The sequence below is a fragment of the Meleagris gallopavo genome, chromosome 2 (genome assembly GCF_905368555.1).
Source record: "Meleagris gallopavo chromosome 2, MGAL_WU_HG_1.1, whole genome shotgun sequence".
Classification (NCBI taxonomy): domain Eukaryota; kingdom Metazoa; phylum Chordata; class Aves; order Galliformes; family Phasianidae; genus Meleagris; species Meleagris gallopavo.
This window is the reverse complement of record NC_139405.1, coordinates 71364216-71388941: the sequence shown is the minus strand read 5'-3', so window position 1 is coordinate 71388941 and position 24726 is coordinate 71364216. Positions and strand designations below refer to the sequence as shown.

At 36.5% G+C, this 24726-nt stretch overlaps 1 protein-coding gene across 1 annotated transcript in view; it reads left to right on the top strand.

Moving 5' to 3' along the window:
* Positions 1-20854, top strand: part of LOC146545017 (uncharacterized) — a 201091-nt gene extending 180237 nt beyond the window's left edge. Inside the window, 1 exon segment of the mRNA XM_085218439.1 lies at positions 20581-20854. Within this exon segment, the coding sequence (XP_085074565.1) occupies positions 20581-20854 (274 nt within the window).
* The last annotated feature ends 3872 nt before the right edge of the window (positions 20855-24726 follow it).

Genomic DNA, 24726 nt, shown 5'->3' with positions numbered 1-24726 from the left:
ATTTGTCACATATTACCTTAAAATGTAACGCTGGAGGGCTAAAGATCATCTTAGTAATGTGGTTTTTAATGTGAATTCCAGAAAATAATCTATCAATGAGCAGTAACAGTTCCGTGGTGTGCAATGTCTATTTTATGGTGTGGTTGTAACCTTTAAAATGGTTTGAAATTTGTTAACTTCTAAATTAAACATATAAAATATTTGACTTGTTGAATGCAAGATTCATTTAAATATTTGCTGCTTACTTGCTATTTATGAAGTAAGAAAAGGGTCTCCTTTACCCCAAGGGAAACAAAACCAAGATTTATTAGTATCATGTAAATAGCATACCTTTTAAATGATTATTTTCAGTGTAGTCTTCACCCTATTTTTCCCCCTTTTTTTAAGCACAGCAGTACTTTTCAGGTTTTAATCAGCAAGAAGATAAGGATAAACAGAAGACTGCTGTGAAATAGAATATGCTTTAAAAAGTGAATATGTTCCTTCTAAAAGAAGAAAAAAAGTAATCTTATATTTCCTTTGAATATTGACATAAGTATTTTTAGATGGAAAATAATTACTCAGCAAATACATAATTCTGATTGTCTGTGAATGTCCAGTTGTTTCAGATACTAATTGAATATCACAATTTCATTCTCTTTTACTGAATGGCTTTTGCACATTGTAAAGTAAAAAACACTGAGAAGTTGGATATATTTCCTTGGTCTTCCAGCAAGGCTATGGCAGAATAGAAAACGGAAGTCAGATCCTTATTAACTATATTCTGCTGTTGAATTCTGCTGTTGAATTATTTTACAAACTAAGAACATTCAAAATATTAGAGAATGTTCAAGATTATTTCTTGTACTGCCAGCTGTTTCTTCTGGAAGGTCCATTTTGGAATTTGACTTGAGTTACTTGTATAACCTTCTCAGGTATCTAATAATGAAAAGAATGACAGGAAGTTTCCATTAGATTTCTTTTTGTTTTTTCCTTATAGTCTTTCCCAAATACAGCATGTTTCCTTTCACTACTGATCTTTATGTTGATTTGTTTCTTTACAGTGCTGCTCATCAATGCTGATGACAAGATATTTGATACGGACGAAATACTGATTGTGTGATAGCTGTGATAGTTATTAACAAGGAGAAAGTTGTCTGTGTACAATAATGTTGCTGTTGGTGAGTGAATATTGATGAAAATCTCTCCTTTGACTGCACTTGTTGGCAAAGAATGAAAGAGAAGTTCAACAAAGGTTAGGAATTGCTGCTTCTAACTTTGACCCAAAATCAAAAATGACTGTGAGAAAGCACCAGGATTTTTTCACACCTTCTTATGTCAAATACATGGGTGTGCTCACATTCAAGATAGGGTTTCTGAGCACTATCTGTTCAGACTCTTTGTCTTCAGAGTAAGGTATTTTTCTCTATTTGGACCTCAATGAAAATTATTTTGTCTGAGCTAAAGAGAAGAGTCTATTGATATCAGCATGACTGGGATTTCACTAAAGGTCATTTTTGAAGCAAAATATGAATTGTGATGATGAATTTGGGGTTCATCAGATATAGATGAACAAATTCCTACAAGAAAATCTGTTTCTATGAAGTAACTGAGATGATACAAGTATGATATGAGCCCATTTTGTGCCTAACTCAGGTTTGCTTTGTCCACCTCACAAGCAATACCAGTAGTGGCTTTGTTTTTCTTGTTTCATGCGTATTAGTCTGGAAATCAAAGTGTGCGTGTTGTAGATCATAAAGGCGTGTATTGTTGTGGAAAAACAGAAGGTATTGTTGTAGGAATGAAATTGCATTGTTCAGAATTTTCTTATTGTAACAAAAGCACTGCCATGCATGGAGATTTCCAGCAATAATTCCTCTTGACTGCAATAAGTACCTACTTTTGAGGAAGAGAAAGCTGATGAGCAGCAGGCTTCCCTGCTGCTAAGTTCATCTAACAGCCCTCTCCTGAGCTGTATGCTTTACAGACCAATAGGAACTTTATAAATTGACCAGTTGTTCTTCTCTTCAGTCTAGCTCAGATTGTGAAACTTTTATGTTGGTCTGAAAAATCAGTTGAAGTTAAGTCACCAAGCAGCATCAAATGTGAGTGTTATTTAGCTACATTATCACACTTGCCATGGTAATATACATAATTATATAGAGATTTGTAACTTTAGTTATGTTTAATCACCCTAAATGTAAAGATCCTAAATGTTCTGTAGTTTGACCTTATGCCTTCATCTGCATAACGCTGTAGGAGTCTGTCTCTATAAAAAGTAAATCAAAATCTTGAAATAAAGCATCCTGAAATATCTCAGAGCTTTAAAACTGGGCTCAGACCAAATCTGAATTTTGAGGTTTTGGTTTCTCTCTTGATCATCATTGCTAATGGAGCTCTAAATGTGAAGTGAGAAATTTAGATCTAAGTTTTATTAAACAACAACAACAAAAACCAAAAAACCCCCCAGGTTTTCCTTTGACAAATAGAAATATGTTTGGAGTATACTTTTCTCCAGTCTCTCTTATTGTCAGCAGCGTGTATGTGCTAAATCAGAACTAAGTGCTATGACAAAAGCTGTACTTTTAGTACATGAGAACACTGCCAGAAAGTACAAGGAGATACCATGAAAAATGCAGTTTTGATGAGGCAGCTAGGCCTCTAACCTCAAAATATGTATGAACTGGATGCTCATTTGGAAAGAGCAAAATGTTTCGCATCCACCCATTGACTGCATGAAAGATAAATAATTCTTGAGAGATAGATACGTAAAACTTATATAATGTCCATGGAAGATACGTGTGGGGATATTAAACGTGTTTGTGTAAGATATACAATATTTTATTTTAATTAAATGTCTGTCATGACTTATATGCACCCAGAATGATATCACTAAAAATGTAGGCAAGACTTTCCTGATTTTAAAGCCCAAATGTAATGCTTTCCTGAACACTACAGAACATATTTCTGTTCTTGACGTATGCCAAATGCGTGACTAAAGGCTTCTTGGCCCTTTTGTTATCTCCTTCTTATACTCACATAGTTTCCCATCACTGGCAAAAATATTTCATAGTCCTCTTAATTCCCCTGGTGAGGGGAGAGGATGGTCTCATGCCTGGTGTACAGCTAGGACACTGAGATAACTTCTCCAACTGCTTTCATTTAAAAGATTCTTCTGAAGTTTCGTATTGGCGTTATATGCCATGATGAGGCCTATTTCCACTAAAGTGTGACTCTTTTCTCTTTACTTCACTGCTGGTGAAGAGCACTCAGAAGTACTTTTCTGTTATTTTCACCAGAGTAATTTTAGTGTCCATAATGGCTGATCTTGCAGGCACCTTCGTTTCCTGAGTATGCTTTTCCACTTACGCAGAGCTGGGTTTCCATTCTGCTTCTCTGTCAATATTCTGTATTTCAAGTCATCGGTTTCAGCTGATGGTGTCTCAGCAATCTTGATCCCATGGTGATAGGGAAAAACATTACAGAAAAGGACAGCACTGTCCTCCCTATCATCAGCAAAGTTCTGTTCTGAAGCAAGGCTAATTTGCGCTGAGAGAAATTCAGATGTAGATAAACAGAAGAATGTAAAATCATTGCCTACCAAATGCTGAAAATATCTAAAAAATATTGCAAGAGGTGTGTGATGTGTTAAATATGTGCTGTATATTTATAGGAGTAGGGCTTGTTTCTGTGTCTCTCTCTGTGCACAGCCTGTCTCCCAGAAGCTGGAAATTAATGTGTTGGATGGGCTGTCTTTGACATTCATTTTCATCATTCCAATGTTTTGTACTCCAAACCAACTTTCTGATAATGAAGTTCACGCTAGAAGGACATAGTGGACTTTTATACATTAGATTCTCTAATTTGTGTGCAGAATTAGTACTCCCTACCTTACGCTTATTGTAGTAGCAATGACAGATTTGCAATGGTTAGTGGTCTTGTCAGCATTTCAGCTACGAATCTAAGTATTTTAGGGCTTAAAATTCAACTATTGCATTTTAGTAGTGGTGCTATTTGGTACATATTTAGTCAGCAAGATTTTTTTTTTTTTTTACCAATTTTACATTTAAATTAGTTTAGCAGTTTGATTTTTCATTGCAGCTATACCAAAAATAGGAGAAAAAAAGTTGGTAAATGAGAAACAGATAAGTTTACAGAGCATTTTTTCAGAGCTTGAACACTGAAAGTGTATTAAGTGATCCTTCATTTTGCCAGTTTGTGTGCTTGATGTGTTTTATTCTATTAATATAGGCACTTATTCTTGATGAGAGCAGCTACCCTCTAGTGGGATTTTGGTGGCTCAGTAATGACAAGCTCACTTTCAACCATTCCCCTATTACTGACACTTCTGTGCTCTCTTGATGATGAGCAGAAATTGGCATGTTTAGGTTTCCAATCTGCCCAGCTCTCTGCACCTCAAATTATGAAATTTTGCCTCAATACACAGCATTGGGCTACACATAACTGGGTAACCTCCAGCATCTGCCTCAGTCTTCAGCACTACTTTTTCCTGACTTTGTCTTAACCTTCAAAAACATTAAAAGCCACTCATCCCCAACACTGTAGACAGAACAACTTCACCTTCATTTGACCTTCAGCACTATCTCCTATTTCTCACAGAGGATTTCATGGATTTTTTCAGTGTTGTCATTATTTCTGCTCAAGGTACATTATGAGCTGCTGCCTGTTATTTGGGCTGTGGAATGGTAAGGGATTCCGTGTAGGGCAGCTGGCCAAGTCAGGGCTCCAGGCAAGAAGCCAAGGCCTCTTCTTTCTAGTGTTGTCACTTTCTTTCCTCTCTGGTACAAGGTCTTCCTTCCTCAAACTGATACAGAAAGACTATTAGAAAATTAATCATACCTCAGGTGTCTTGGGGAATATACTTGATTTCCCAGTTACTAATGTGTGAAAATCTTACACTGGAATGGTGCCATATGTCAACCTGTGACAATATCAGGAAAACATTGACAGTGTTTCATTAATGAAATGTTGTGCTTGAATGACCTGTAAGCTGAAAATCCAGGCTACGTAAATTTAAAATGGCATCTCAGATATCGTTTGATCTAGGATTCCTGCAACACCAAGTATGTTGTCTTTGTGGTCAGCAATAAAAAAGTGTTATTGTCTGGAATGCTTGCCCAAAGCCTTAAACTAGGGAACCTCTCACATTGGTATGCTAATAAGGGGGAACTTTCTCACTTCATAATGTCATTCTTTTTCTCTTTCATGTCTCAAACTGGGTTCCCAGTGGGATCTCCTTAAATATACTGGGTCTACGATTCATGTTGCCAAGTTTAAAATTATCACTGTGAATTTCTCCACTGATTGTGTCATGTGTGCCTTTACACTAAATTCATGGCAGAGTAAGCATTATAATCTAAAAACTATGATTAAAAAAGTTATGTTTTCCAAAGACTGCTACTGACAATCTCTACCTGCGTGTTTTCAAAAGGATGAAAAGGAGAAGACATAAGAAGCCAGCATAAGAAGTTCAAATTAAGCAACACAGCAGAAATATTAATTATGAAAGGTTAATTGGGTTGGGGCGGGTTGGTGGAAAATGCTCTAATCCTCTGTGTTGCCATGTGGTGCTATAGTCCTTGATCATTCTCAGGGCCAGGAAAAGAAGAGGCTGGAAATTACAATACATAGCAGGAATGACAATGTAATCAGCTCTTAAATTCTCAGTATTTTCCAAATTTCCAAAGTGAGCAAGTGTGCTTCGGCAGCTTGCTTCATAAAGAGGAAGAAAGAGAGTATAAACAACACCATAATCACCCAGAGTGTGTCAGTTCTGTCTTATTCAGTAAATCCCCATGGCTGGCCCAGCAAGGTAGCCAGGATGGTGAAATCATTAACACAGCCCTCAAGCAAAGGCTTTGTTTCTAATTTTTTTGGCTTTTCTTTTGAAATCTATTTCCCTTATTTGCAACTCTACATGTTTCAACTTTAATAAAACAAAACAATCTCATTCTATGATCTTCTCCTTTTATTTCTTAGTGATCTGATAAACTTGAAGATTTATGTTCCTTAAGCAACAGCAAACAGTATCAGAGTATGCACAATTATTTGTGAAATTCTGTCTCCACACAGATTTTGGATTCACAGTAATGTAGTGTGTCTTCCTCCAGTACACTACAAAATTCTGTTTGTTGAAAGGAAAAAATCAGTGTTTGAGTTTTCTAAACAACCACCTCTCTACAAATATTAGCAAGCAACATGAAGACAGTATGAAGCACATAATCTTCGTAATCTGTCACTGAAATTCAAATCTGAGTTAAAAACTGTTTAATCCACCAGCTGTAAAATTACATTATAAATTGTAGTGAACATAACAAAAGGTGATGATTTCTGAATTGCAGGCCTTTATAAGAAGGAATTAACCTTCTAAGAAAGCCTCCAGTTTTCTGTCAAAACATTTTAGCAGTTTTATCTAAATCAGTGCGTATGAATCAATATGGTCAAGTTTTTATGTAAAAGTCTTAATATTCTTCATTTTCTTAGATGCATTTTTATGTGTGTGTGTGTGTTAGGATTTTTAAAACACAAAGGGTCCTCTGTCACCTCTCTGTAGTGCTAACGCATAGCTTTTTTCAGTATCTTTTGGTGGTCCAGTCTGGATAGCAAGGCATTTTGCATCATGGCTAGAAAGCCAGTGGTGAAATATGTCATGCACCTTTTTTTTTCTGGGCAGCTGATATTTACAGAAATGGTGGGCTGTAAAATGATACTTCACAGCACAGAATAATATAAAGTGTTGGTTCTCAATTACCCTATATTAAAAAAAAGCATATTCCCAAACTTAACAGCCAGATTAAGACTAACAATTTATCAGGAACCTGACCACAGGAGCACATGAACTGTCCTGCCATATCTCAATATACACTGGGAATTAAGCAGAGGGTGACAATTTAACTTGAAGTTTGTTTTCCTTTCCCCCTGCCAAATTTGTTAAGTTTCTCTTAACCCTTCAGTGCTGCCAACTGGTGTTTTGTCAGCTACAGTTTTAGGAGAATGTCAGCACATTCTTAACACATTCTTGATGATTTTGGTTGCCATGGATAAGTATATTTCTTTGATTATTTTTTTTCTGGTACATTGTGTATTAATAAGCACATCACTTTACGCTGTTATACATGTTTAATTTCCACGGCTTATTCATTACATTTATCTTCAGTAGAACAAGTATTCTAGTGTGTGGTGCTACTTTAAGGACTGTCAAACTTCTGCCAACCTTTAAAGGTCAAAGCCAACTGTGACACCTACAGTTCAAATGTAATTAGTTGAAGATTTACTAGGATTTTATGCCAATCTCCCAGTAGCTTAGGAGTGACATAGTATCTAACCTTTTGGGATCCCAAGAGAAGTTCAGGTGGATGTGGGAATAAACAGTAAAATACACTAGGTAGCTTGCCTTACCTTTTAACATGTCATCAGTCTCACACTCTGCAAGGAGCAAGAGTGCATTCAGTATTTTTCTTTAAACAAGTAACCCACCAGCCTCTGAAATGGTCATCTAGTAGGAAGCTGATGTAATTATTTAAAGCTTAGCTCATTTTGTATGTTCTTGGATCATTAAATTGAAGGACTTGTACAATCGTGATTTTTAATGAAGCATGTTTGAATAATTATGCTAATTTACAAAGCACTAGAATCAAATCAAGTGATCAAAGTTTTCATGATTATTATCATGCATTTGGAGCCTGCCCCATCACTGATTTCTGGGTAGGCTCTAGTCTTGGCTGCTTTTTTTTCTTGCCATTTGTTTAGAAATTGCCAATAATCAATGCAAAACATTTTTTAAAAATTGCACTATAAAAGAAACACATTTTGCTTTATGTCTCCATAGTGAACTTTGTATGAGTTTGAAGGTAATACACCTCCAGCAGATACCAGCCTAAATACAGTTTACAATCAATACTGTATTCTGCTTTGACAGAAAGCTGAATTTTTATCTGTTAAATGTGTGAGCTTGGGGCAGCTCCATGTCTGAAGTGGTTTAAATCTGAAATGTGATGTGCTGCAACGAAAGTTGATTGACATCTTTGTTTATTGAAAAGTATTACATGAACAACAAAACATGGGCAGATACAGAACACTCTATTGCAAAGTGCAGCTGTGTTATTTTTCAATTCTATGTGTTCTGCCCCTTTGATGCCTGTCTGATGTAATAAAACCGCAGGATATAAACCAAACAAGAATCTTCTTTGATTCAACAGTCAAAAATTTGGACAAGGGTGAAATATGGATATTCATATTAGTTTCAAGAGTGATGAATTTCTTTCAAAAAACAGTTGCTTTTTCAGTTTAATGTTTCTGAATTTGAAATAAATTAGGATACATTTAATAAGCAAATTGTCTGAAGTTACTTGAAATATTTTTCAATATATACTGGAAGAGAGGAGAAAAGAACAGTGATGACTAATCTTAAAGCATTAAACATGCGGAATAGAGAATTAAGTTACATTTAAATTTCATGTTAGAATAATTATGCTGTTCCCTGACATTTTCCCATGTTTTATTAAATCTTTATTATGTCAAGGTAAATAGAGGTTAATTCTGCTGTTGCCTCTCCCAATAAATTATTATCTTTAGTCTTGCATTGATAAAATAGTAGCAAATTGCACAACGGGGGTAATCATTATAAACTAATTTAAACCATATTAAAATTTTTTAAAAGTATGTTGTCATTCAAAATAGAAAAACATGAAGTATAATATAACTTAGAGAAAGTAGTGTGTTTTTCTCTTTAATAAATTTGGGTATACATTTCTTCAATGTATTAACTTTTTGGCAATAAGTCAATAATTGGAGGGCTGCTCTGAAAGTAATGCCTCCTATTTTATTATGTTGAACCATAATGTTAGAGACAGATGTTTGATGATATGGCAGTAGATTCTGAACTGTCCCACCAAAATTATGTTACATTTTATTGCTCTGTGACAGATGGCAGCAGAGGGCCAGTATGACAAAATGGTGTCTGATATGGAAATGTGTATGAAACAAAGGTGTGTCATTGAATTCCTCCATGCAGAAAAAATTGCACCCACTGACATTCATTGATGCTTGCTGAATGTTTCTGGAGACCTGTCGTGGTTTTACAATTTTCATTATCAATATTCTATAACATCATGTAGTGCACTGGGAGTTAAAGAGTTAATGCTGCAGTTTCATGGGTTGTTGATTTTTGACTCATATTCATCTTGACCCTCTAGATTCTCTTCTGCAAAGATTCTGTTGCCTGCAGCTTTCCTCCCCAGGTTCAGGACTTTGTAATTTCTTGAATGTCTTGTAGTATTTATTGGCATATTTCTCCAGCCTGTTCAGTTTCCTATGAATGGCAGTAAAGCCATCTTGTTTATCAACCATTCCTCTGTGCTTTCTAACTGCTGAAGGTGCACCGTTTACCATCATACAGTTATTAAGGAGGGAATACACAGTTGGCTGTTTCCAGCTGAATTTTGCTCTGTTGCAGGTTGCTGTTTACAACCCTATGAGACCAACTGCTCAGTCAGTTTTCTGTACACCTCACAGTCCACTTACCTTGTCCATACTTCATCAGTTTGTCAGTTTACTGTGTAATGGGAAACAGCATCAAAATCTTTGCTGAAGTCAAGATAAATAAGATTCACTTCATATACCAAATCAGTCATCTCATTGTAGAAAGCAATCAGGTTGGTCAGATAAGAGTTCCCTTCTGTAAATCCAGGCTGACTACTTGCAGTTACTGTCCAGTCCTTCAAATGATTGGAAATGATTTAAATGATTATTTGCCCTGTCATCTCTCCAGGGATTGAGGTGAGACTGACTGGCTAATAGTTCAGTAGCCCATTTCCTTCTCCTTCTCTTTCTTGAAGAGAAGAGTGAAAATTATTTTCTTCCAGTTCTCAGAAAACTCCTGTAATTGCCACTGCACTATCTGATAGAGCAGATTCTCAGCTATAAAACACATATATGTTTTTTTCAACGTAATCACCAGTATTAGCTAAATGTTTTCATCAGCCAAGAGTCTTCATGCCATGCTCATTAAAATCTGCACCAGTGGAGATTATCCAATGTTACATAGCTGCTATGAAAACACTGTTGCTAGGAAAATGTTGCCCATGTAGTCCATCTGTCATCAGTCCAAAAGGTGGAAGTCAGAAGGCACCATATCCCAAACAGTAATGGTTGGTGTGGTAAGACAGCCCAGCCAAGATTGACAGTGTGTTGCATGGTCTTCAAACTGGTATGGAGCCTGGCATTATTGTCTTGCAAGAGAAAAGTTGTCTTCTTCTCTGGCTTGACTCTGGAAGTATGAGCCTTCAGCTTAGCCAGTGCTGTAATGTAGTGATCAGAGTTGATGGTTTTTTTGGGTTCCAGGAAACCCAGAAGAATCACACCTTTCCCTTTCCAAAAGACAGTGCACATCTCTTTACCTACTGAGGGCTCTATTTTGAACTTTTTCTTCAATGGGAAATTCACATGTCACTGCTCCATGGACTGCCATTTTCACTCCAACTTGTAGTCGTGATACCGTGTCTCATCGCTGGTAATGATGCAGTCTGAGCAAGTGTCATCTTCAGCCTTGTGTTGGCTCAGAAGGCCCTGAAAGACCTGTGCACAATGTTCTTTCTGTTCTTGTTTGTGCAATTGTGGGACACAGCTGATGCAAAATTTGCAATTTTCCAACATTGCCATCATTATTCCCAACATGTTGAAGTCCATATTCAGCTCTGTACACCTTTTCCCTAGTTGCAATGTGTGACTTTGCGAGAATGAGATTACTGAGATGTTCTTCATTTAGTGATGTGACGCATGGCTGTCAGAGTGTGGCTAGTCCACTATGCCACTGACACCTCACCTTACACACACCACGCACTGCCTCAGTATGCTCACATCTGCTGTTTGGTCTCCACATATTCAGCTGGCATTAATGAATGTCAACAGGTGCAATTTTTTCATCATGGAGGAATTTACTTTCACCACTGTACTTCATATGCTCTTCCATGTTAGATGCTATTTTGTCAGACTGCCCCTCTGCTGCCGTCTGTTGCACAGCAATGACATCTAATGTAATGTTGATGGGAAGGTTCGGTCTCCAACGTAACTCATCACCCATGGTTAGTCAGACCTTCATAGATCCTTGCAGGGGAACTCCCTCTAGTTGCCATCCTGTCCTGTTCCTCTGAAGGACCCATATGCACTTAGTGTAGCACTGCAGTTGTGCAAGCTATCCTACATTCTTGAACCTAGTAAGAGCCTACCCTCACAAGTGCAGGCAGATTTCTAATTCCTCCTCTTTGTTCCCTATTCTGGATGCACTAGTCCTTGTTAAGGTGCATATTATTGTGGAATCTTCCAAAACCCTTCATTTTTTTTAATTGTCAGCAAAAAGAGATTTCCTAAGCCAGAAAAACACTCGTCTGTGCGTGCAGTCTGAACAGGTTTTTTTCCCCTTGTTCAACTTAAAGAAATAACATGCCTTTATTACATTTCAAATGGCATGCTATAGTTGTTAGTTTATGTAACTATAATTTTATGTATTTATTTATTTTTTTACAAGCTTTAATCTTTGTTTTCATCAATCCACAAAATTCCCCATTGAGTTTTGTCAGGTTTGCATAACAAATCACTCCTCACATTACCCCTGCATATTGCCTATCCATTTTGCTAGCTTATGTGTATGCTGTAAAGTCCTTCTCAGACCTGCAAGTAAGTTAATGCTCAGTTACATTTTGTCATGAACTCTATTTCATTATCTGAAGTGTCCATAAAGTTATTATTTTAAAAGCATGAATGTCAATAGATCTGTAAAAGACTGTTACCAAGCAGCTTCTCCGCTGTTAGGAAAGAGCTCATTTTGAAAGTGCACCTAAGAACTGTGCAGAGTGGGGTAATTCCTTACTTGCATACTAGTACATAAATATGATCAGACTACCAGAGAAGATTTACTATTGCACCCAGGAATAATTTTCCAGTGTTTATTCCAATACTTGTTTTTAAGATAAACCTTGACTGAAAAGCATCCAGGTAGCTATCCAAAATGGCTTGATTGGACTTTGAAAGATGTCCAGTGTATCAAATTTCAAAATAAATTGTTTTTTGAAATAGTAAAATTGGGTTTAAATTTTTTGAATCATTGCTAGGCTACTTTGAATGGTTACAGGGTGGTTACATGCAGTCTTAATTACATATATCATTAGACATGTACATTCTTTGCAATAAGGCTGGAAGTATATGAAATTTATTAGACATTCTCAGGCTTGAAATACAGATATTGCATATTGAAACATTCTCTAATCATAGCTTATTTTCCTGAAATTTATTGTTGCAATGCATGAACTCCTACCATTATATTGAACTGTGCTACAGTATTTAAAGACAAAAACAAGTGTGCAGTGGACATAAAGCCTTTCAAAAGAAGTTGTTTGAAGCTTATTATGTTTGCTCTAGCTTCTGTTTGGAATACAGGAACTGCTTATACCTAAAATTCAAATGCAAGCCCCTGAAGTCTGAATCAACTGAAAAAGAAAATATTTCTATAAATCTCCAATATGCTGTTTATATGGTCTCACTCTTCTCTTTGTCTGGGGCGGCTGTGGGATGACCTGAAGCAAGATTTTACTCCTTGGACCTTTTTTTTGGGTGGAAGGGGGGTGGAGGGGGTGGGAGGGGCGAGGAGCCATTTCCCTCAGTGTTTTACAAGCTCTGGTGCCAGAGAGGTGGCACATAAAGTCTCAGGAAGTACTGAAAGCCTTTTTTAAAGTGGAAATATTCAAAGCATGCAGAGTCTCTAAGCGTCTGTTCCAGGGACATATTAATGCATTTGAAAAGATATTAAAGCTTAACACAGGGAAAAAAAAAGTCCTAGTGGCAAGATGTAAAACTGCTTAACAGAATTACATCCAGAACTTTGTCTATTTTATCTGAAAAAATAAATCATCTTACAGTTGCTCATACTAAAGCTGCATGTTGGTTTGGGAGCTTTTAGACTCTTGGACAGGTTTCATTTTTCTGGTTCACATAAGCTGTGTGTGCATTTGTGCAGTGGCTGAACCTCAGATCAAGATTGCTGGTGACCTCATGCACTGTTTGAGGATTTGTCTAATGTGCAAATTTAAGACAATCATTACATATAGTAAGGAATATTACCCACTTTTTCCCCCTGTACTCATCTGTTAATAGCAGTCACGGCTTGATTAAGAATCCTTCTCAGTTTAATGTTTCCAATTAACTTTCATGGTTTTGTGTCTGACTTGATGGCCTAGATAAAGCACAAGCGCTTCTGAGAGTGACACCAAGCTTCATTTCTGGACTAAGGGATAAAGGGAAGCCTTGAGCCGCAGTTCAGCCCTACCTACTGGTGGATTAGGAGTGTCATTCAGGCTTGAGTAACTCTAAACTCTGCTTAAGAGAAGGATCAGGTTAATATGCAGAAAAGTGGAGTACTGTGACAGAGTGAAAGCATCTTGCTGCAAATGTACTGTCTGGAGACTTTCTATGGGCTCAGACTGTAGGTATCACCCATTGGTAGACCCGAAAGGAGGTGAAGGACTGTTGAGGTCCTGAGGCCCACTTTTCTCTGCTAGATGTTGAGCTAATAGCTGCAAAAGCAGGAAAATCATCAATGTGTTATTAAAGTATGTTTGGGTAAAAAAAGAGAAAGGGAAAGGGAAACAGGAAGGGGAGGAGGGAACGGAAAGGGAAAGGGGAGGAAGGGAAGGAAAGAGGAAAGGGAAAGGGAAAGGGAAAAGGGAAGGAAAGGGAAAGGGAAAGGGGGAAGAAAGGGAAAGGGAAGGGAAGGAAAGGAAGGAAGGAAGGGGAAAGGAAAGAAAGGGGGAGAGGAAAGGGAGGAGGAAGGAAGGAAAGGAAGGAAAGGAAAGGAGGAAGAGGGGGAAAGGAAAGGAAAGGAAAGGAAGAAGGAAAGGAAAGGAAGGAGGAAAGGAGGAAGGAGAAGGGAGGAAGGAGGAAGGAAGGAAGGAAGGAGAGGGAGAGGAGAGGGAAGGGAGGAGAGGGAAGGGAGAGGAAGGAAGGAAGGAAGGAAGGAAGGAAGGAAGGAAGGAAGGAAGAAGGAAGGAAGAAGGAGAAGGAAGGAAGGAAGGAAGGAAGGAAGGAAGGAAGAGGAAGGAAGGAAGGAAGGAAGAAGGAAGAAGGAAGGAAGGAAGGAAGGAAAGAAGGAAAGGAAGGAAAGGAAGGAAAGAAGAAGAAGAAGAAAGAAGAAAGAAGGAAAGAAGAAGAAAGAAAGAAGAGAAAGAAAGAAAGAAAGAAAGAAAGAAGAAAGAAAGAAGAAGAAAGAAGAAAAGAAAGAAAGAAGAAAGAAGAAGAAAGAAAGAAAGAAAGAAAGAAAGAAAGAAAGAAAGAAAGAAAGAAAGAAAGAAAGAAAAGAAAAGAAGAAGAAGAAGAGAAGGAAAGAAGAAAGAAAGAAAAGAAAGAAAGAAAGAAAGAAAGAGAAGAAGAAAGAAAGAAAGAAAGGAGGTTACAGGAAAAAAAGGCAAAGAAAACTCCATCTTGGGCCTTCTGTTGCCTTGGGTGTCATGATTTAGATTACAGTGAACTTTGTGGCTAGGAGACTGATGTATTATTGGTAGGAGACATAAATTCTTTCTTCCTTAAGTCAAGGAAACATAGATACTTTGAAAAGGTAATCTCTTGTGCTACATGAAATAAATACGACAAATGAAAAGGAAAGAGCAATCTGATTGCCCTGATATTAAGTGCATGAAGTGGAATTTATAAATATCTTCGCGTGTTCAACACCCAGTACTGCATAAGGCATGTTAATGCTTGTCACAGAATTTGAAATTCATCTAATCAGAATGGAGCCTTTGAGATGTTTCACACCTGCAGATGCATCAAGTGGCTAAACCTTAAAGAATCTTTCACCATAATGTGACCTACATATCTCATTACAGCACAGTGTTTGTTACATTTGGTACAGAAACACTTGCATGGGCAAAAGCATAATTTCTCTCCTATGTAAGTAATGTTAAAAAGTGTGTTACATATAAATGCAGTACCTAACTTGGGTCATCATTTGTATTTATTCTTAATTCAGGATAATATTTAATGTTAATGACTTAAGTGAGGAAACGTCAACATTTTCACTCCAAAACATCCTTTTTTACAAATGCAATTTAATGATCTTACATCCCTAAGTACCATTCCTTCATTAAATGGGAAAATAAATAAATATTTCTCTAGGCAATGAAAAACAGTTATTAAAACTCTTTTCTGTTTTAGACTGTGGGAATTCTGTAGCTACCTAAATGCTTCTGAGTATTAACCACTTCTGAATGCTTAATACTGACTGTTTTAATGATGATTGTTCAGTACCTATGCAAATGTTTTGACATAAGTAATATATTGTTTGTTTGTGTGAGTATGATCTGAAGGCTGTTGCAACATCTAATAAAACTGTTTTCACTCAGAGAGGCATACAGACTGAAATAGACTGCTGTTAAAGAACACAACATCCAAAGAGAAATTCACGATATCCAGTAGTAAGCAAGCACCTTCTTTATTTGACTTCAGGCAAATTTGTTTTTCTGCTTATAAAAATGTCATTCAATGTCTCTCCTATACGTTCTAGTAGGCAGGTATGGTTTAAGATGAAATATACTATATCAGTTCTTATCATTGTAACGTATCTTAAAAATATTCCTAAAAAATAACTCAGAAGAGAGCAAAGCAGAGCAGTCTTTAGATGTGTGTATATATGCCAGGACTATAACAATTTCATATGTTTAATGCTTCTAGAGATGAAAACTCATGGTTCTGTTTCCAAGGACATCAATATCATTTCTAGGATCAGAATTTCATGAAAATCTTTGTCCTGGAGTTGTTTCAGGCTGTAGTCAATTCAGCCTCTTGAGGCAAACATCATGTCACTGATGCAGGACTCCACCCAGATTAAGATTGTTGCAGTGCAATCACCTTTTACATTTTATAATGGAAATTCTGAGAAGCATCTTTTCATGATAGACATTTAATCAGAGAAATCACACAAAAGGAGTAGGAAACCTTCCCTAGACAGAGGAAATTTACCTTTCCTCTTTTACCTTTCCAGAGAGTGTAATAACAACTGAGCTGTGGGTTATAATTCTCAGTAAACCCATGACATCAAAATTATCAAGGAAGAGAAATTACAGGAAGGAGATTAGCTTCATTGAGGTAGTGTCTATGACTGTGTGGGATTCTGTAGATTAATAGTCAGCACATGCATTTGTTAGGAGATATCCTGGTGTACTGTTTTTGTCTGGGATGGAGTTAATTTTATTCAGAGTAGCCCTTAGGTTGCTGTATTTTGCCTTTGTGGCTACACAGCCTTTATAACAAATCAGTGCTTTGGTTATTGCTGAACAATGTTTGCACAGAAACAAATCTTTCTATCCTGCAGTTATGCTAGGAGTGGACATGAAGCTGGCAGAGGACATGGTGCAAACAGCTGCCCAAACTGACCAAAAGGATATTCCATCATACCATGCATTACTATCATACTATAGTACACTATATTGTACTACTGAAGAGAGACTTTTTATAAGGGCATGTAGTGACAGGTCAAGGGGAAACGGTTTTAAGCTGAAAGAGGGTAGATTTAGATGAGATAGTAGGAAGAAATTATTTACTATGAATGTGGTGAACACTGGAATAGGTTGCCCAGTGTGGCTGTGAATGCCCCTTCCCTGGAAGCATTCAAGGCCAGGCTGGATGGGGCTTTGGGCAGCCTGGTCTAGAGGAAGGTGTCCCTGCCTGTAGCAGGGGGTTGGAACTAGATGATCTTAAAGCTCCCTTCCAACCCAAACCATTCTATGATTCTAAGCACTTGCTAAAGTGAGATAACAAAACACAGATGTCACTGAGGAAATTCCATTCTAATCAGCGAAAATTATATTCATACTATGCCTATATGCCTATTTGCATTTGGATGTGTGCACATATATCTGTATATAACGCATACAATTATATGCTTCTTATGCATTTTAGTATTTAATACATTTTCACAGTAAATGGAAGTAGCAACTGCTATTAGTTAATCAGCAAGTGAAATTAATGGGCTATTCTTCTACATTGAAATAGATAAGAAGTTTAATAATTAAGTAGATCTGAGATATAACTTAAGACAATATACAGAAAAATACATGCATATTTATTTTCTCCTTTCTGGTGAGGCAAAGACACTGTGGTCTTCAAGAGAGATTTTTTTTCCTGATATGTTCAACTATGTTTTAGCATTTTTCGGTAGTGCACCAAAAGGGAGAATTATTTTATCTCTGTGGGGGCCCGTGTGTTTCCTGCAATGTGGACTTCTATGAACGGAGTTCACAATGTATAAGAGGCTAATTTTTCCAGTAAAAGGTTGAGATGTTGAACTGCCATACTGTGTCAGTGTGAAGCATCCCACTGATAACTCTGGGGAAGAGAACACAGAGGAGTAGGATACTATTTCTTGTTTAAATTATGGGCAAAAACTCTGTTTCTTTGTTAAATCTGTAGTGCTCCTTAAAATAGAAACAGGATAATACTTCAAAGTACAGTATAATGAATTGTAAGTCCTTATATAATGTTTCTATATATTCAGACTTGTCTGTATTCAAAATAAAAGTAATTGACATTTGAAGCTGAATCATAAAATTCAGGTATTGGTCTCTTTTTGATATCACTGTATTTCTACTTCTTGTAGACATGCCGTTGGTTCATCACAAGATGCCACAGAATTTGAATAAACAGAAAAAGCAGAGAGAATTTCAGTTGCCATTTCTCCAAACACTACATACTGCGTATGCTTTTGGTGGGGGTTGACTTAGTGACAATCTGGATCAGATGAAAGGTATGAATGTGCCTTCTTTTCATCAAAAAGAGGATTTTTGTCTGAGAAAGGTAAAGAGCGCTTTGAGAACACTGGAAGGATCGCTCTCTGCTGACTTCTGATGCTCTCATTGACTACTATATCCTTGCTGTCTTGCTACTGTATCCTATGCTTCTGTCAACTGTTTAGTCACTCTGACAATGACATTTTGTCCTGTGAGGGTCATACCCTAGAGACTGAAAGACACTGTTCTTACTGTCTCGATTAATAGACTTATTAATGGATCCAGAGCTGTAGGCATTTTCTCCCCTCATACACTTTTTTCAATTTATAAAAAACATTTCCATTATAAACCTACAGGCAAACATATATATATATATATAATGAATATAAATATATTCAGACCTATACTTGTCCTAAGAAGAAGACTTAGTTGGGTAATTTTGAGAGGAGAAAGGAAAGTCAGGATCTGTGTTTTGTAGTCCAAATTCCTTGACAGAAGGAGACACAGTTCCAGCACCACAGCAGTCTAATACTCCAACCTAGAGTGAAGTCCTTGAGATATCACAATAGGTAATTACAAACTGGCCTCTGGGAGGTCAGAAAGTAGTGGCATACTACACATGTAGTGGCTACTGTAAACTGGCAAAATGCAGGATGTATTTATAAATAAGAGAGACATTTAATTCTGAAATATCTTCCTCAATTCATTTTAACTTGTTCAAATATTACTTTTTTTTCTTTTTTTTTCTTTTTTTTTTTTTACTGAAAATAACATGAACTTGAGTTCAGGCATGAAGGAAATGTGATGCATTTTCCCCTTTTTCTGAATGTGGTGATAATTTAATTACAATCATGAAGTCTTGTGATGTTGCATTCATGTAATTGATTCCTTTTATTATGTACCTTCAGACTCTCTTAGTTGTCTTCTGTTTGTCTGTATCAGATAGACTACTGAAAATCTATCAACCACTGAGAAATGTGAAAAGAAAATATTAAATAAATGTTTCCTATAGAATATTACATGATAAGCAAAATTCTTTTCTGGTCAAGTGTCGGATTTACGGTCAAATACCTTTTAGCCAGGTCTGAGATAGAAAAAGAAACCTAGATAGTTAATCAGTATAAATCTGCATATCTCTTTAGGTTTGTATAAAGATAGTAAAAGAGAGCATGGCATAGTTGTCCAAGCATCATTCAGAAATAAATCTGATTTTTTTCTTTGATTATCTCATATAATTTCTTCTCTATCCTTGGAATATAATAAGATATTAAATGTAACAATAATATCTTATATAAAAATCAATTTTATGCCACTTTTAAAAACCTTCATAAAATGTCAGATATCTACCTATGATTCTTGGGAACTTAAAAAAGATACTTAAAATCTTTGCCATTAATTTTTAAAAATTCTTAACCACCTTTAAGTTTTTTTTAAAAGATATTTTAGAAATACCCATGAAAAACAGTTACCATTTGCAGTTTCCAGGAAATGTTGTTATTGAGGAAAAATACGTTATTCATGCCTAAGGGTGTGAACTCTCATGACCTGGGGTTCTGATTATACTCATATTCCCTATTCTCTAATTATTTGTGGGAAGTCTGCTTACCAAGTAATTTAGTCAGTGACTAACTTCAATATCTAGTTTCAATTGTTTAACGATTTTTTTGTTAACTTATCCTGTTTAAAATATATTTGTAAAAAATAGCAGCTCTTTGACTTGGAACTCACCATCATTTTCTCAAAACTGTCAGGAGCTGTTAATATATTGATGAACATGTGGTGACAACATTAGTTATAAAATCCCTTAGAGTGTTGCTGGAAAAAAAGAGATCTCCGGATTCAAGTAAAACTTACTGCTTTGTTAGCCCAGCGTGAGGAATTCCTGATTCCCACTTGTCTGCTCTGTTTAAATATTATAACTCAAATATGCTTGCATAAAAGCTTATTGATTGGAAGAATCACTTGCTTTTTGTGCATTAGTTAATCAGGCTGCTGTTTTGAAATCTGTCCAGGAAACCACAGTGGAACCTTTCCTAATCCATCTGTTTAAGTCTCAAATGGTTTCACTGCTTCACTCACCAGCACTGCTGGAATGCTAGCTCTTTATGATTGAAGGATATTGTTGTTCTTTTCATCCATCATCCTTGAGTTTACTATTAATAATAGACTACTTTCCTTCCTTCCTTCCTTCCTTCCTTCCTTCCTTCCTTCCTTCCTTCCTTCCTTCCTTCCTTCCTTCCTTCTTCCTTCCTTCCTTTCCTTCCTTCCTTCCTTCCATCACTCACTCTCTTCCTTTCCTTAAAAAGCTGCCTAAGCAGCTTTATGTTCATCACTGTCCTGCTTTCCTTTATTCAGATAGGTCACCTTGAGCAACATGAGATGGGCAAATAAATAAATTGCATCAATGCTTCCTGGAAAGTGTGCACTGCTTTCAGTGTTTGGGAAAAAAAAAAAAAAAAAAAAGGGAAAAAAGACAGGAAAATTAAGCTAAAAGTTGAGAAAGGGGGAAAGGTGGAACTGTAACTGGAGACGTGAAATTGTACACAACTCTATGATTCTAAAGATATAGATATGAATAATTGCTTCATGCTCATAGTAACATATGAATTTTTTTTTATAAGTTTTTTTCATGGTTAAATTGTATTATGTGGAAAATGTTATTTTTCATTTCAGTCAGGAATACATATTGATATTTCAAGTAAAACAATGAAATCTTTTGGCTTTTCAGTCTCTTGGGGAAAAAAAAAAAAAAGAAAAAAAGAAAGGAACTTAAGGAAACAATAAGAACTTTATTTTTTTCCCCCTATAGGTGGATAAAGAGTCATAGATGTGAAAAGAGAGTTATTAATCAGGCTGTTGTGAAAGATCTGATACCAGCTGTGGTCAAAGGGGAAGAGCATTGTCTTGAAAGTATTTCTTTCCGGTACGGGAAACTGACCGAGCAAAGCCCTGAGAACATGCTGTGGCACTTCATATTCAATCCACAGTCCTATAAAGAGATGAAAAATGAGCCTTGTCCAAGGCTCTTACCTCAGCACCCAGTGGCAAAAATAAAATGTGAGCTTGGGACCAGGTCTCTTTGAAGCTGAATTTTTCTTTTTTTTTTTTTTACTCAGCAACAGGCCTCTGGTGGTTACAGGTATTGATCGTCAAAAAGTAATCTGTTCAGGTTTGGGGGCATGCCAGACTGAATCCTGGAGTACATTCCTTCCTCTCCAAGGACATGTTGAGCTTTTTGTATTGTCCACACTGGCTCACTTGTCAGCTGCCTACTTCCTTTGTCACTACTGATTTCCCTGTTTGTGGGGAGCATATAATTAAATCTCCCAGATAAATAAATAAATGAACAAAAAGAAATAAAAGAAATACATTTTAAAAAATAGCTAATCTAGACTTTTCTGTTGGTGTCAAAGGTTTTTTACTCCATTTTTTTAACCCTCATTTTTCTTCTATAATCATTATTTGATTCCCTCCGGCTGCTTGCTACTTATTTGTAGTAGTACCATTCATCCATTAAGACCTTTCCATCTGTCACATATCTTTGCTTTCTCTCCCCAGAAGCTTTCTTCCCCTACTGTGCCATGCTTCATTTTTTTTTTTTTTTTTGGTTTAGTTTCATGTTTCTATGCTCTTTTTAGTATTTTTAAAAAACGATTCAGTATTCAGAACATATACAGCAAGAAGAAAAAAAAAATGTAGCACAAGAAACAAACCTAACATGATGCACAGAGGCAGAATGAAGACATTGAGATTCGTGATGAATTAAGAAACCAACAAATGCGGCCAGTGCATAACTGGTGGCCAGACCCTACTTCCTCTGAATTATTGTGTTTGCCTTCAAATCTTTTCTGTTTTGCATTAGATAGATGCATGATGCGAGGAAATGTTGCATTCCCTTTGCTGTACTGCTTCCCTTTGGTGTATTGATTATAAATAATATCAGAAGGAATCCAAACATACTGCACTAAAATACTGTGATTATTTAGGGGAAAAACTGATTTAAAGAGACAAACATTTCCTTAGTAAAACAAGACCATAGTCATACCTGAAATTTAAAATTAACTGAGCAACTTTTCTATGCAGAATTTTGATATTAGAAAAGCACTACACTTGTTAAAGTCTCCTTTGTGAAACTCTGGAAGGGTTAACACTGACAAACAACAATTTGAGCACAGCTCGGAAAGCAGGGATTGAGTTTGCTCTATGTATCTTCAGCTGATATATTTAATTGTAATTGTGGGATGTTTACATTTTAGGGAGAAATTTGTGAAGCTGAAAGTTTTTTCATGTGAGCCAAACTCACAAATATCCTCTGTAGGTCTGCCTTGCAATTGATCCAAAATCTCCAGTTCTGTGCCTTGGAAAAGACCTCATAAAATTCTGTACTTCTAAAAATTTATTTGGAGTCTCTTCTTCTTCTTAGACTTTCCATTGTATGTTCTCATAATCTTTGTTTCAAAAGATCCTGCAAATCTACCATGATTTAGGATTTGTAAGTTTGTGCTGTTCTAGAAAATTCTTTTTCAGTAGAAATATCTTCACTATTTAAAAAAATGATTTCTGTGGTTTTATGGGAAATATTTGGTCTCCAACCTGAGTGTCTGTCCTTGTTTGAATGGCGATCCCTATTTAGTTTCCTTTGCTATTTTGTTGTGCTATACTGAGAAAGAGCTTGGGAAAAAAATAAGAAGCTTGTGTATATGCAGGTGTCTGGAAAAATCCTGTGTGTTAAGTATTGCTCCTGCAAAAGTTACATTCTGACTCACCTGGAAGGTGATGGTAAAGGAAAAAGTGAACTTTTCCAGCCTGTCCTGATCAATGAAAACTCTTTTATGCTTCTTCTCAAGAATAAATGGTTCTATGATTGAAAACAAAATGGGTGAAAGTGTTTTCTTTTTAATGTTGGCTCGAATGTTATGGTCCCAGGGCAGGGTCTGTCTATATTTATGTCATTTGTCTACTCTTAAAGAGCCTAAGTTGCAGAAATTTCCCTATTGCCCAGGGAATAGCATCCAGTGCTTCAATGTTTTCAACTTTTCTTGTAGAAGCCTAAGTGTATTTATTTCTGTTTTACCCCAAATAGACTTGGCAAATAGAGAATTCTCTTCCACTTTGCAGCCTGTGCTCAAGATTCTCCTTCCATTTCCTTTAGTTTAATGTCTCCAGTTCTTTCAGACTTTCCTCACAGGGCTGATGATTCATGCCATGCTCCACAAGATCCATCTTCCTCCAAAATGAGAACTCAAGAGGTTCATACAAGGCTTTAGATGACAATTTTTTGACTTAGATAGAAATATTTATCTGTTTTGCAATTGTTGTATTTTTTCTTGCAGTCACATCGCATTTGATATTTGTCAGTAGTCTGTGATTATGCCTGTTCTTAAATTTTATACTAATTTACTTGTATTGACTGGAAAGCAAATAGTAAACTTTCATGGCAAGCTTAGAAGTGTGATGATGAAACCAAAGGGATAATAGCCTTATAATCATGAATTATAGAATCATAGAATCATAGAATTGCTCAGATTGGAAACCAAAATATAACCGATTTGGTGGTTGTGGTAGGCCAAAAGGACCATCCAATCCTGTGGGAGATCTATCAGTAGATAAAAATATCAGTGAAATTCCCCGGAGTTAACGAGATCAATTTACGCCCGTGACAGGGGGCGGTAGGCCCTGCCCTCCCTTCCCCACCCCACAAAATGGGAAGGAAGGGAGGAAAACAAAAACAGCGGCAACAATCTATGGAGGAAAACTTATTTTACTAACTATGATATCGGAATGCAAGATAACACAATATAATACAATCTGATTGAAATTGAGACTAATAAATCAAATAAAATAGGAGAAAAAGAGAGTTCCCGAGACCGATTCAAACCTGAAAAGCTTGGAACGGCCAGGAAAGCACCCTCCAGCACCCACTGCCAGGCAGTAAGAGACCGCCCCACCCGGAAGGGCCAGATCCCATGACTTCTGTAATGTACAGGGATAGGTGCCTGGAATTGGAGCATTAACACTTTAACTCCCAGTACACTACATGATGTTTTGATGTGGAATATTGAGAACCAAAAACAAAAAAAAACCATAAAACCATGACAATATAGGAATATATTCTCATAACAACAGTGTAGAGTCAGGAGCTTGATGTGACTGGCTTGATAATGGATCTTTTCTGAAAGTATTTTGTTCCCATACATGTGAATTTAATGCAGTGGAGAGTACAAAGGGGTGAATCGTGGTTATCGCTTAACCTAAGGCAAGAGGAATTAGTAGCACCAGATGAAGTTATTTCGTTGTGCACTGTGCTTCTATAGGCTTGTCAAAAATATAAAAACAATAAAGAGAACCCTGCAGACATAATAGCTGTATATGTTTATTTTTTCTTCATACAGAATTTAGCAATTCTAAATCTGCACTAATAACTAGATGACCAGTGGCCAGAGTCTTTAGCGAAAAGTCTGGATACAAGGATGGTTACATGAAGTATATGACTGAGCAGAATTTTTTCATGAGGGAGATTTTTCTAAGCTTTTTTTTTTTTTGAGTTTTTATCTTTCTTTTCCTCCATATAAGCATCTATAACCCTTTATACATAATATTAATTTGGAAATTGGAGTCTTCCTTTGTGGCTGACACTTTCTCCTACAATGAACTTGGTGTCTCTAGTTATTAACAGATTTTCTTTCAAAGCTACTGTCTGTTTTTCTCTTCCTTCTTCCTTCACACCAACACTTTAAGACATTAGAGTCATAGACCGAATGCTCATGTTAAATGAATATATTTGACAGGAACTAAGTCTTTTGGGCATTGCAATAGGTTTTCCTCATCTTGGCATGTGAAGAATGATAGTGTTCTTTGACACCAGCAGCAATGGATGTGAGCACAGCAACTTTCAGGGCATCAGAAGTGTCAGCATAAGGAAAAATCAGCAAAAGTAGACAGTGTTGAGGTGATT